At 39.6% G+C, this 14,171-nt stretch overlaps 1 protein-coding gene across 5 annotated transcripts in view; it reads right to left on the bottom strand.

Annotated features, from left to right (window-relative positions):
* The window catches only part of NTRK2 (neurotrophic receptor tyrosine kinase 2), a 369,930-nt gene that overhangs the window by 329,104 nt on the left and 26,655 nt on the right, over window positions 1-14,171 (bottom strand). For all 5 annotated transcript variants that reach the window (XM_059924515.1, XM_059924514.1, XM_059924516.1 and 2 more), the window contains exons 2-5: window positions 9,340-9,414; window positions 9,154-9,225; window positions 4,684-4,752; window positions 1,798-1,952 (exon numbers count right to left, since the gene is read on the bottom strand). In XM_059924515.1, coding sequence (XP_059780498.1) covers window positions 1,798-1,952; window positions 4,684-4,752; window positions 9,154-9,225; window positions 9,340-9,414 — 371 coding nt within the window. The remainder of the gene's footprint in view (window positions 1-1,797; window positions 1,953-4,683; window positions 4,753-9,153; window positions 9,226-9,339; window positions 9,415-14,171) is intronic.

Raw genomic sequence — 14,171 nt, forward strand, 5'->3', positions numbered from 1 at the left:
AAATAAGTAAAAAACACTGGGAAAGAAAATAAAAATTAGCAGAGAAAGAACAAGACAGTTTAAGAACACAAAAAAATAAGTCTATCAGTTCACCTTTTCTAATGTTACTTTTTGAAAAGCATTGTTGACCCTGAAATTGTGAATGCTACCATAAATGTAATCATTCAATCCTAATCAATCAAACACATGTCCTCTGACAGTGGATTCAAAGCCTCACTCTCATACACACAATTCATTGACTAATTCGTAGGGAACAAATTTTAAAACACTGAAAATTGACAAACTGGTCAGGAAAAATTAGAACCAGTTCACTCCTACCCCTCCCCTGCTCCAGTCACAGCGGTCTATCAACAGCACATTAGGTGGGTACATTACAGGAATGCTGTCAAGACAATATGGCCAAAAATTAAAATTAAAAAAAGAGAATTGGTTTCAGGCAAGGGCAAAGCAGACGTCTATTAAGAGGCCTTTTGTGAAATCAGAGCAGGAGTCAGATGCTTTCTCTTTTTTCCTCTCAGTGGTTGCTGAAACAATGTGGCCACACAGCCATGGGGATCTGGGAGCTGGCCAAGCAGCCAGGTGACTCAACATTGAGTTTCTTGTCCCTCTGGGCAATTTCTCTCAGCGGTACAAACTTATACCAGAGCAGAGAACAGTTATCCTCTTATCAATCAGGGAAAGATAGATATTAAAAAATTTTTTTTAATATTGGCTAATAATGAAAGTCGAGGGAAGCTGACAAGGGAACAAAGCTTAATGCCCCCATTATGCAACCAAAGGGCTCTCGTTCCAACAGAAATCTGTGGGAAGAGTAACTGCTGTCTTCTAAGACCCTGCAGGGGAAGAAGCAAACACTTATCATTCCTTCATTACACTCTCATTAAAAATGAGCAGCAGCTATATTTTCCTTAAATAAAAATTGACTCCAAACAATAGGATCCTCTGAAAACAAAGACCTGGAAGTTTATGGTTAATATACAGATTCCTCTCGGACAAGAACCTGGTGCTGTGTGGCTTTCTGCTGTGTCACCAGCCATTAGGCCAGAAGATCACATTTAATTGTTAACTGATTAACCGGTTGACTGATTAAAATTTCAACTGAGGAATAATATGCATATGTGGGTACTGCAGAGGCATGTCCCAAGAGCCCGTAGCAGTGAAATCCTAACCAGAACACTTGGATTTTCCCTTCTTGTAAACACACTGGCATTCACAGAGCTGTAATTTTATCATATGGTGCCCTTTTAAATTCTGGAGATTGTAATAAACCCAGACATGGGGGAAAGCAAGTCAAAGGGCAGATCTGTGGTTTCCCAGCAAGATACACTGACATCCGGCAACAAGACAAGTGTAAGGGAATGTTCTGGATTGAACTGCATGTTCTTGTGCTGCCAGGACACTTTATCCCCCTGAGATCCTTCCTCTGCATGGCCTAGGTGCCAACCAAGTATGTATGTGGCCAGTGAAGTACCACACTCTCAGCCGATACTTTTTGTATGGATAGATGGATAGATGAACAAATGAACAAAGAAACAAAGGAATAAACAGTGTATTTTTTTCTCTGTGCACTTTAAAGTCATCCATTCAGCATTAATATTCTACTGGCAAAGAACACTCAGCAAAGTTGCTCCCAGCTGATTTCTCTGCACTGCACACGAAAGTGGCCCAACTCAGTGGAGACATCAACAGCATACATATAAAATCCAGGTAGTGGTAACCTTCCCAGACTCTCTACCACACCAAGGCAATTAGAATAATTAATAGCAAGTAGAACTTATTGATTTAAAAGTAAATTACCACAATGGGGTATCTGCAGGTTTGCCAGGGAAATATTCTTGCTGTTTTCATCGAGGCAGTACAAGTCCTGAGTTTCTGGACCGGGTTTAGTCTCCTGAAGAGTCTTGATCCACATAATGTTGCAGGAGCATGTAAATGGGTTGCCCACCAGGATCCTACATGGAACAAAAATGAAATCCAATCAGCCTTCTCTTTCAGTTTTAGCTACAGAAGTGTTTATGGAGCACTAACAGCATTATGAATTTCTTCTAGACGGCAATCTTTGGAAGTCACACCCATCTTTATAGCATAACAGTACTTATTATTCATTCATTTACCTGATACTTACTGATCTTCTGCTATGTGCAAACACCCCTGTAGAGGCTAAAGGATGCAAAGTGATGTGAGACCTTTCGGACCCATAGGGAAACAAGGTAGGAACAGAATTAACTCTAATATAGGATAGAAAAAGATGTCTCATAAGATGGGGGAAAATAAGATACCGTAACAAATTTATCACAGATATTATACAGTTATGAAGAAGATCTTAAGTGAAGAAGCCAACGTTAAGTTTTCGGGAACACTAACATACTTATTTCTAACCAGGCTAGAGATTCAAGTGTTATCACTTAATAAGTTTGAACTTCAGCAATTTCATCTGAATTGAAAACGAGACTGTGAATACAAGGCTAAGACTAAAGTGTGAGAGCCTGGAGGGTGCACTCCCAGCTTTCCGAATGACACAACCACAGGTCAGTTTGACTGATGCAAGAAAGCTGGAGTGAATGTGAGAGACAGAACCTGGGAGGGAGCTCTTAGACCTCCTTCACACAGACACACACACACACACATACATACGCGCGCGCACACGCACGCCAAGCTCAGGGTTTCTGAGAGCAAGTGCAACCGAGCTCCAGACTGAGCTACTTAGCCCATTGTGGGAGGGTCTGCAAAGAGAAAGTCACTATTCAGCCATGCTGCCTGGACTCCTGTGGCCTGTGATTGGTCAAGGAGGAAGTAGTCAAGAGGAAAATAAAAACCACAAGGAAAAAAAAATCTTTAAATGCTTATTTATAATACTCAGTGGCCTATTTAAGATGACTTCCATTTATGGCAATGAGTCTTTAAATGAGGCCATTTAAAATCATTACATAGGCTCTGCCTGGCATTAACCACAATACTTAAGATTTCCGTGAGGACAGGACCTGGGCTTTGCAGCATCATTTACTCCTGTGGTTTTCTGGTTGGGTTCTAAGAATCTCAGGGAATCCCTGGAGACTTTTCCAGGAGTTTCCTTGGAGAAAATGTGGTCCTGACAGACTCGTTTAATTTGTGTCTGCTTGATCGCCTCCAAATATCCCTCCAACACCAAAATAAGAGTTGAGACTGCTAGGTATGGAATATAATGCAGATGATATCCACAATGTTTAAACCCCAACTAATCCAAGAGGTTTCCTGGTGTTCTGAGTCCATGAAAAACTAAGAAATCTTTTTTAAAAGCAGGTATGACTGAATCCACAGAAGGGATAAAGAAGAGAAGGGATCTTGAGCTACAAAGACAGCAACGTTCATCCGACCACACGGCACGGGCAGACAGCTGGCTTCTTCCTCTCACACACGGTACAAACTCCTTTTGCAGCGATTGTTAGAGCATGTTATACTTAATTTGTTCAGGCTTCTACCGCTCCCCCTGGATAGCAGAGTCCTGGAGTACAGATACCGTTCTCCTTATATGCCTATGGCCTAGTGCCATGATAGTTTGATTTGCAACAGGTACACAATTAACATTTGTTGAATGAATTAATTAAATATGCTGCAGGGGCGGTATTGAGACATGTGAATTTGAAATCAGAACTCTAATTTTTATCCCATCAAGAAAATTCTCTGCAGTGATGCTCGAAGTTTTTACACTGAGTAGCCTACTTTATTGCACATAACTTCTTTAAGTTTTTTATGCCTATCCCTGTGTTAGAAAGCCAGTGCTTCAACTCCCTGAATTAAGTCTCTCCCAAAAGAATTGCCACCGTGTAACTCTCATGACTACCTATTAACTTGTTATCGCTCTACTAGTGGCATCTTCTAATCTGCACAATTTCCTTGTGAATAGGGGTGGACCCTACAGCTCAGGCAACAGATAGTTTAAGCAAAAAGCTATTGCCTGGTATTCAAAGGCCTTGCCCATCTGGACCCACCTCTGACACACAGAGCCTGTGCTTTAAGGTTCTTTGGGTACCTGACCCATAGGAATGTCAACAGTTTATATTTGCTTCACGGTGATAACACAAGAATTAAGCACACTTGGAAATGCTGGCTATTAGTAATCGATACATTTCAGTATCTTCCCTATCATTTTTCAGCAAAGGGGATTTGGGGATAAGGATAAATCCGGAATGCATTGGCAGACCTAGAAGGAAATCTCACAAGGATGGTTGGGTAGGGAGAGGACTGCCTCTTCTCGAATGTTCACTAAGGGAGCGCAGGCACTGTCGTCGGGGTATAAACTGAGGAGTTTTGCCCATTGCTGTTTGCTCTTTGAATGGGTTTGCTTTCCATTAGGGCCTGGACAGAACAAGGACCAAACAGATGCTGTGAGACATGTTGCCGTCTTTTTCACACAAAACCCTCATCTTTCTCTCATTTTCCCTCCTTTAGAAAACAAGTCTTTTGTGTAAAAACAACATTTAAACTCATTATAAATGATATATTACTACTGAGTTTTTTTTTTCTTTACTGCTGAATCATGTTTTCATGGAGGAATAAAAGAACAAATGGCCAAAAATTAAGAAATCATTTTTCTTGAATTTTGATATAAAAATAGACCTGCAGCATCACTTATTTTAAAAAATACTTAATTACACTTTCCTTTGAAATTTTTTTCCCCAAATGCCATACAAAATCATTACTTACAGCTCAGACAAGTCAAGGTGACGAAAATGTTTCCTAGACAATACCGTCAGTTTATTTCTGGTAAAATTGCTGAAAGGAATCAAAAACATTAAATGTGAATTACAAGTGTACATTTCAGGAATAAAGTATTCAAATAGAGTTTTTTTCAAAATATAATTTTATTTGATCATGGTTCATGCCGTACTTAAGATCCAGTAATCTCTTTCTTTCACCTAGAGTAATAACTTAGTTTTCCCTGCCTCTCCTATAATTCTTGCTTGAGAGTGGGGTTGAGGGGGCATAATTTTCATAATGGTTATTTTGAATCTCTTTTTTACTCAAAATTTTCTTTTTCATATTCAGAGCCAAGTTATATACCTCTTAGAGATATCTGATCTTCTGAACAATTAATAGGGAGATTAAATTAAACTAAATTAAATTTAAACCATAAACTCACTAGGGGAAAATATACTTTAAAACTAAAAAGCATCATGAATACTTTGAAATTACACGACACGCAAAACTCTGAATATTAACTGAATTTAACACATCCTAATAGGAAAGATAACAACTATTGATTGATAAACTCTGCTGAGATTGCTTATATATGACTTCCAAATAACTAGATAAATTCACGATCAAAATATCAGATAAAAATATGTCAGATTTTATCTGGAAATATTCTAGCAACGTATCATTTTAAGATGTGAACCAACCAGACAATGAAAAGATGTCCTATTTGTGACTGAAAAATAATAATGAATTTACTGATGTGTTCCAAATATGTAGTTTTATTCAAGGGAATGGGAGTTTCAGTTTCCAATGATCAGTGCCATGAGACCTTGAGCTGGGAAATTCAGACCCTTAATCCTGGCAGCTGACTCGCTCTGTGAATTTGTTTACTGGTCGAATTTATTTAAAGAGTGTGCAATGCTTGGTCCTCTAGACATGTGTTTCATGAGTCACATGAATGTAAAACAAACATCAAATTTTACAAAACAGCTGAGCCCTCAACAGTTTGCCATGAGCCTTTCAGTATCTGATTCCCGTTCAGGAAGGTGAGCACCGGTCTGAGAGTCAGGTAAATTCGGGAAATCTGCGGCGACAGCAATTCTGGCCTCACTGAGGCTAGTCTATTGCGTCTGTCTCACAAAATCATGGGCTGAAGTGTGCTGGTCTGTCTGGCCAGTCTCTTTCACAGAGGGGTTAAAGACCAGGAGGAGCTAATACATGAACTAAGACTAGTCAGCTGATGGATAAAGAAAATGCCCCTTTAGCATCTCGTAATTCAAGAAGGCACACGGCCACTCCCAGCTTCATTCTATATTGAGATTTCCTCTCATCCAAACCCCCATCTACAAGAGGGTGCCCTCTTCCTTCTACTGGCATCTTCTCTCCTCACACTGAGTGTAAAGTGCTCACCCACATGAAAAAATAATCCAGCGGGAAGTTGTAAAATGTGCCCACATAAATCTTTTCTTTTGGAACGTGAATTAAGAATGGGTTTCACTGCAGTATAATACACTGACAAGTCATTCTGCCTGTCTTCACCAGAGCCTGTGAGGCACAAATGTTTTCATCTCCATCAGAAATCCCCATCCTTCTGAAGGAAAAAAACCAAAAACAGAAACAAAAACCCTATTCTTCCTCCCAAGAAGAAAGAGGAGCGAGGAGGCAAAGAAAGAGGACACACTCATTGTCAAGGTTCCGGGTCGGCTAGCAAGGCCGGCACCGGGGCAGCTGCCCTGTCAGGCTGCTACCAGCACAGCCCAGAGCAGGGTTACGCGCCAAAGAACAAGATGAGTTTTATGAACCATACTTATTATTGGGTCCAAAAGCCAAAAGGGAGGAGGAGGGAAGGAAAAAAAAATCAACAATCCTCTTACTGTTTGATTATAGAACTTTTGCAAAGGAGCTAATCAGCACCTCTGCAAAGTCCCTGGAAAACACAAATACTGGCTTTTCTCACAGTTTCTGGGTTCTCAGGGGCCAGGCAGGAATTAAAGGCACCAAGAAATAAACTCAGGGACCAGTCCTAGGGGCTCTGGACAGTCAGCATGCGATGCTAAATATGCACAGGTTAGGGGAGGAATGATGAAAGTGACAGACAGGATCCAGTCTGAATTCCCCTAAAACCCAAAGTGAAATAGATGCTCTTGTGCACATTTTTATTTTATTGGAGAAACTCAGAGAGATAATCAGTATATCCCACGGGTAGAGAGAAACAGCCTCTCATACACATTTCTTTATCAGCTCCCTTGCAGCCATGGTGCTGATGTTCAACTAAGGATGCCGTTCGCTACGTGCGGGAATCAGGGAGAACACGCCAGCGCCTTCAGTCATAAGCAGAAGTTGAGACCCAGGTCTGGAAAGGCAGACAACTGACTTAATTTCCTCCTCCTTGCCATTCCCTAGAGCCAACTGCTTAATTTAATTTCTATTTTGGCGATTAGGAGCCTCTTTCATCCCGTGAATATCTGAAGCTTACTGACATTGTAACTTCTTTCTAACTGTCTGAATATTAATTAGCCTGACTTCGTACTGCCTTACCATTTGACAATGGCTACAAATATCAGTAATTTCTGCAGTTTGATCGGTAACTGGGCTTCCCAACTGTTGGCTTTTAAAGAAGCTGTATAAGATATGTCCATCTCCTTGGTTTCCTATTTTCAAATGACACCTCTTTGGGAGACTGGGACTAATATTTGGCTTTATATAAGTATGTACAGCACACAGAATACCATTAAAATTACTCTACCGTAAATCAGCCTGAAAAAAATACAAAAGGTGGCTTTGGTTTTCATATAAATAGCTTGGAACAAGGAAAGTAGGGAAAATATAAGAGGCATAGTAAAGTCATAAAAAGGTCTATTTCTAAAACAATTAACCATAGCCCACTATATAGATCACTACGTTAGGGGAAGTGATGTAGTAAAACAACCAGTAAAACGTGCTCATTGAGTAATTCAGGTCTGCAGTCAGCAGTAATGAAAATACCAGAACGTAACCACTGGGGTCATTAATTATACTTAAGTGATTGCATTAGAGCATTTTGCCTTTTTCTTGTGTCCAACTTCTCTCTTGTTTATGCTAGCAAGGCCTACGCAAGACATCAGAATTTGTGCAGGCAAACCAACTACGGAGATGTTGCCAAAAAGCCTCTACATGAAATGTGTTAATAAAGTTCCTTGGAGTTTTGTCACCTTTTTGCCAAAAGTTTTATATCTTAATTCTACTGACTTTATTTTTAAATTGACTTCCTCATTAATGCCACCTATGAAATATGAAGTCATTGTACTGGCTTGATGAAATTAAGGTTTTTCATAAGATCAACAAATCTCCATAGAGTGTCCAGGCAATCTGCTCGAAGAGAACGATTTCTTTTACAAACTGGCCTGGAAGTCAGTCAGGGAACAGTTCTCCCCAAGAAAAAGAAAGAGGACAAATGTTACAAGAAGGGCTGATTCTCTCATTATATGGAAAACACATTTCATTTTCTGTCCTCTTACTAAAAGAACATAGCCAGGAGTGAGCCCTGAGTCTGCAACTTTCCATCTGTGGATCTGAGTCTGATTTTATGCTTATGAAATGGGAATCAAGAAGATTCCCCCCTACCAACTGTCAGAAAAATCAAGTGAGATCAACCAGGTGAGAGTTCTGTATGTAGATCGTAGTCTATGAAACACATAAGGTACTGTTGCAGAGAATCTGCAAAGCACAAAAGGGCCAATGAATGCAGGCAACCTTCCTCCCGCAGAAGTTCCTACTGAAAACTCGGGGTGGGGGGTGCCCATCAGAGCTTAAGGGTGATCCTCTGTTTCATGAAGAAACGTCTCAGGAAGGCCACACCTTATTGACCAAGTGCCATCATCTAAGAAGATTTAGCAGCAAACAACCTAAGAGCTCCCACTGTCCATATTTCCATTTGACTTCAGTTGATATCACCCTGACTTCGGTGGAAGCATTTGCTATTGTTACAATTGTCTGAACCTCTGGCATGTTCCATGATTGAGTTTTCTCCACTTCTATCAATCATGACACATAGCTTTTGGAAAAAGAAGGTTCAAAAGAGGATCTATTGGGGGAGGAAGAGCATTAGCAATTTTTAGTTCCCTAAAAAGGCCAAGGCCAAGTCAGTTTCTTTCAATTCCACTAGTTTGATGTCTTCCAGGGAACATGTCATGATTCCAAGAAAAAGAATCGAGGACGCTGTACCAGGACATAGTTTTCACATCAGACTCCTTGCTGTTGGCCTATTGCTCTGTCCAAGATGGAAATGGCCCAGAAATTCATGAAAGGGAATAAGCAGGCTGTTCTAAGTACCCTTCTAAAGCTATTCAGAAATCAAAGCTAATGCTTCTAAGCTATTGTCAAAGCTATACTAACTTTTTAAAAGGAGGTTTAGAGCTGGAAAAGAAGGAAAAATAAACAGAGGGGGAAAATATTGAATAAGCTGGGTCCTGGGAAGCAAAAAAATCAACCTTTACTTACATGTGCTGTAAGTTGCTGTTTTTCAGAAATGCTTTATGAGCTACAAATTTTAATCCGGAATCCACAATGGTCCTAAGAAAACACATAATTGCATGTATGTTAGAGCTAACAGACGACTGTCCCTCTGACGATAACAGAGCATAAGAAAAAGTTCTGAGATAAGGTATGCAAGTCCTGAGTACTCACAGGTTTTTCAGTCCCACATAAGCTTCAATATCATCTTCGTTGATGATTTCTAATCTTTTCTGATTTGCAATGTAACTGCAAAAAAAGCAGAGAGTGCAAACTAGTAACTCAGAATGCAGGCAGTCCATAAAAAAATGGGTAACTTCCATCCAACCTCACCAGGCTGCTCAAGGCAATCCCTCCCCACCCACCTAGCCCCACCATTTATTTTAAATACAGCAAGGGGAGCAAAACCAAATGAGACTGAGGAGAAACCATGGTTGAGCAGGTTTCATTGTCAATGACAGGATCACCAGGTTTCATTTTTTTCTTAAACTTTTATTACTCTTTCAACTAACAAGTTCAGTTTGCCTCTCCACTCAAGGTATCCCCTGTGTATAGAGGTGAAAATAACTTGGAAATGCATCCACTACCTCTCAAAAGCATTTCACCCTTATGGTGACAGCCACAGGGAAGCTGGCATCACCACACAGAGGACAAATCACATCTTTCCTCACACTCCAAGAGAAGCAGTCACTCCTTCCTTTTACCTCCTGAAACACTGAAGACGATTCCCCTCCCCCTTTCTCTCTCTCCCTCCCTCCCTTCCTTCCAACTCTCTCTTTTCCTGGCCCAGGATCCCCTCGTTCTGCTTTTGTCAGCAATAAAACCAATTTTTCCTTTCAGGAACCACATTTCACAAACCCCACATTGCCCTAGTGCCCTCTCTATAGAAATCTCCTCTTCCCCATCCACCAAACCCCCAAATACAGGAGTAAACTGGTAACTCTGGCTGCATGGAGAGTTCTATCCCCTGGACCATGATGACTGGCTTAGAAATGTGCCTGTGACCTCAACTAGGCTAATGAGAAGCTTCCCTAAAATTAAAAGATGAATGCCATGACAGAGTCTCCCTCTTTCTCTGGGATTATAGCTGAAAGATTACATAGGCCTGGGGCTTCTATGAGAAATATTTCTGGCACAAGGAAAGAGACTGTCCAAGTATGAAGTCAGCACACAGGAGGAAAGAGAGCTAAGAGATATAAAGAGAGACAGAACCCTGAAAATGTTACTTGAGCTTTCGGATCCAATCACCTCTGAGGTTAGCTGTCACTAACAGAAGTTTGATCTGAATTTCTGTCACTTGCAACCAATAAAATCCCTGGTAACACAAACACAAAGCTACCAAACATACTACCATGGAATTTCCCTGTGCTACAGTAATCTGAGTATCTGTCTATTCACTCTTCTTGATCACGACCTCTTTTTGAAGACAGCTGGATCCTGCTTTATAATTCTTAGCATGCACCACAGCATCTAGCAAAGAACCTTGCACAATGTAGGTCTTCAAGGATGATGGATGTATGGATGTATGGATGGACAACACTTGGAGTTCCAAAGGCACTCCAGGAAGTTGTATTAGGGTGGATTTTCCCCTTTCTTTTTCAAAAAATTTAAGATACATAACATTCCAATTAAGACACTGAAAACAAATATGTAGCTCTACTGTTAACAACATGAATTAAAATGAAAAAAATAGTAACCAATGAGGGAGGAGATACAGCATCTACAGATTCCTTCTACCCAATCCAAAAGAAGGAAAAAAAATAGATGTCAAAATACATGGTAAGTATTGGGGCACCCATTTTTAGAAAATAAATTTTAGAAATAAAGCAAAATAAGTAAATGCTCTGAGGGAACAAAATTACACCAAAGATAAATAATTTTAAAAGGACCCACATAAACATTGCCCCTGTTACATAAAAAAAACAACATAGATAGAAGGGCATCTTCTGCTCAAAGATCTTGGTTCTCCCTGATATCCAGGGCCTGGAACTTAATAGATGTGCAGGAAGGATTCGTTCCCTTCTTTCCTTCTACCCCACACAGAAGGAAACATTTTAAGACTCCAACCTAATGAGCCAACAACAATTTTCAATGTTAAGAGTTTTTACGAAATGTTTCAAAATTATCACACATTTTTCCAAGATTTTCAATCCACTAACATTTTCAGTAGAAACCACAGTGACCTCCCTCTTCTAAATTATCTCCCAATAAGAACTGCATTCAAGAGGGCCCTATATGTTAATGCTTTTTTTCATGCAACTGGCAGAAAAAAGGACAAATAACGTAGGCAAGGTTTCCTTTGGGGTCGCAACGAGAATTCCCAAGAAGCTTGTTCACTCCTTACAGCTGCGCTAGCATGGTGGCAGTCACTGCTCTGAAATTGTCTGAGAGATTCTCCAGCTCGCTTTGCTGGCTCATCACTGCATCCTCCGTGCTTACGACATGGGCCTGACACTCAGGAGGTATTCAGTCCACGTCTGTGGCACAAGGCATTTATTTTTAACTTTTTATTTAGTTATTTATGCCCTTTATTTTATTGTTGTTTCATTTTTTGTCAGATTTTTAATTTATAAACTCTCCAATTGTATTCAATAAAATACAGTGAGCTAACATAAATAAAAATGAAAGGCATATTAGAAAGAAGAGCCAGGGCAGAGACATCAGTGGAGCTAGGAATTGGGTTTAAAATGCTGGGAAAGGGCCACAAGCATAATTCTAAGCTTTCCAGTGACCACTGTCCCTGCAAAGAAGGAAAGGGGGATACATTTAGCCAGTGGTAACTTCACAGCGTTCATGAGGTGAAAATAAGTCAGATATTAAGCAAAGCGTACCTGTTCTTGAATCTAAGGCCAGACAGGAGATTTTTTTTTTTTTTTTTTACATCTTTATTGGAGTATAATTGCTTTACAATGGTGTGTTAGTTTCTGCTTTATAACAAAGTGAATCAGTTATACATATACATATGTTCCCATATCTCTTCCCTCTTGCATCTCTCTCCCTCCCACCCTCCCTATCCCACCCCTCTGGGTGGTCACAAAGCACTGAGCTGATCTCCCTGTGCTATGCGGTTGCTTCCCACTAGCTATCTATTTTACGTTTGGTAGTGTATATATGTCCATGCCACTCTCTCACTTTGTCACATCTTACCCTTCCCCCTCCCCATATCCTCAAGTCAGACAGGAGATTTTGTTGAAAACCATCAAAAGAACCATGTGAAAGTATTAAAAATGGTCATTAAAGAATGTTCTTCCACTGTGAAGGCAGGGATGCCCTGGATAAAGAATGAATTTTTCTTCTGGTCAAAATGGAAAAAAGCAACAGAAGAGCTGGATTAAAAGGTCAGCAACTGCCCCTCTAGATGCCAAGAATTCCCTTTCATAAGTTACCATCTGCAGAGAGGCCCACAACATAGCTGTGGGCTATAAATTGCTCATGAAATCTACCCCTTAAGAAACGCTCCTAAATCAAAACCACAATGAGATATCACTTCACATCTGTCAGGATGGTTACTATCAAAAAACAAAAACAAAACAAAACAAACAAAAAAACACAAAAAACAAGTGTTGGCAAGGATGTGGAGAAATTGGAACCCTTGCACACTGTGGGTGGGAATGCAAAATGGTGCAGCCTCTGTGGAAAACAGTATGGAGGTTCCTCAAAAATTAAAAATAGAACTACCATATGATCCAGCAATCCCATTTCTGGGTATACATCTAAAAGAATGTAAATCAGGACCTTGAAGAGATGTTAGCATTCTTATGTCCATTGTAGCACTGTTCACAATACCCACAATATGGAAACAGCCTGAAAGTCCATCAATGAATGAATGGATAAAGATGTGGTATATATATAAACAATGCAATATTATTCAACCTGTAAAAAGAAGGAAATTCTGCAATATGTGACAACATGGTTGAACTTTGAGGATGTTTGCTAAGTGAAATAAACCGGTCACAGAAAAAAAAAAAAAAAAAAAAAAGAAACGGTCCTTAGACACCATTAAGTGAGGAATCATAGGGTTAGAATGGGAGCCAGTAAAGTTAATAACAAACAATTCACAAAGGAGAAACCTCAAGGGCCCAGGAACATATGAAAAGCTGCTCACCCCTCAAGGAATATGAAATGCAAACCAAAGCCACATGGACTTACCATTCCTCTGCCACTAGCTGGACAAAATGTTTAAAATCTGACAGTATAAAGCATTGCTAAGGATGTGGGGTATTTCTCTTACATTGTTGGAGGGAGTCTAAATTGGCACAAGCACTTTGAAGAGTAATTTGCCAGCATCTTGGAAAATTATACATCACACGCTTTACAGAGTCCAGCAATTTCATTTCTAGGTTTTCACCTGAGAGAAATGCTCACTCCTGCACATGAAGAGACATATACAAGAACATTCATGGTAACACAGTCAGAATAAAAATCTGGAAACAACCCAAGTGTCCATCAGTTTAGAAACAGAGTACAATGAGGCGTGTTAAATAACTATGGTAGATTGAACCAGACCTTTATATCTAAGCAGAAAGAAATACTCACGCTAAGTGAGAAAGAAAAATAAGCAAAATTTCAAACTGATATGTACGTATCATATAAAACAATTGATATGAACTTTTAAAAAGACACAGAAAACAATACCACATAATGTTCATAGTCAAGGATAGTTGTAAAGTACAAAAGGAAGATTGCAAGGAAAGTCACCTTGGGAAAGGAGACAGATCTGCATCAGGGATAAAGAAACTGAAACTGTTAAACTGTTTTATTAAACTACTAAACTATTTCTTTTCTTAAAAGAGAAAAGCCATATGTATAACTGATTCACTTTGTTATAAAGCAGAAACTAACATACCATTGTAAAGCAATTATACTCCAATAAAGACGTTAAAAAAAAAAAAGAGAGAGAAAAGCCTTTGTAACAAAAAAGACAAAAATGTTAAAGTGTCAGTTCTGAATATATGCACCTGAAGTTATTGTTATGTCATTACATTTTTATGAATTTTTTTAATGTA

This window comes from Balaenoptera ricei, chromosome 6, assembly GCF_028023285.1.
Source record: "Balaenoptera ricei isolate mBalRic1 chromosome 6, mBalRic1.hap2, whole genome shotgun sequence".
Classification (NCBI taxonomy): domain Eukaryota; kingdom Metazoa; phylum Chordata; class Mammalia; order Artiodactyla; family Balaenopteridae; genus Balaenoptera; species Balaenoptera ricei.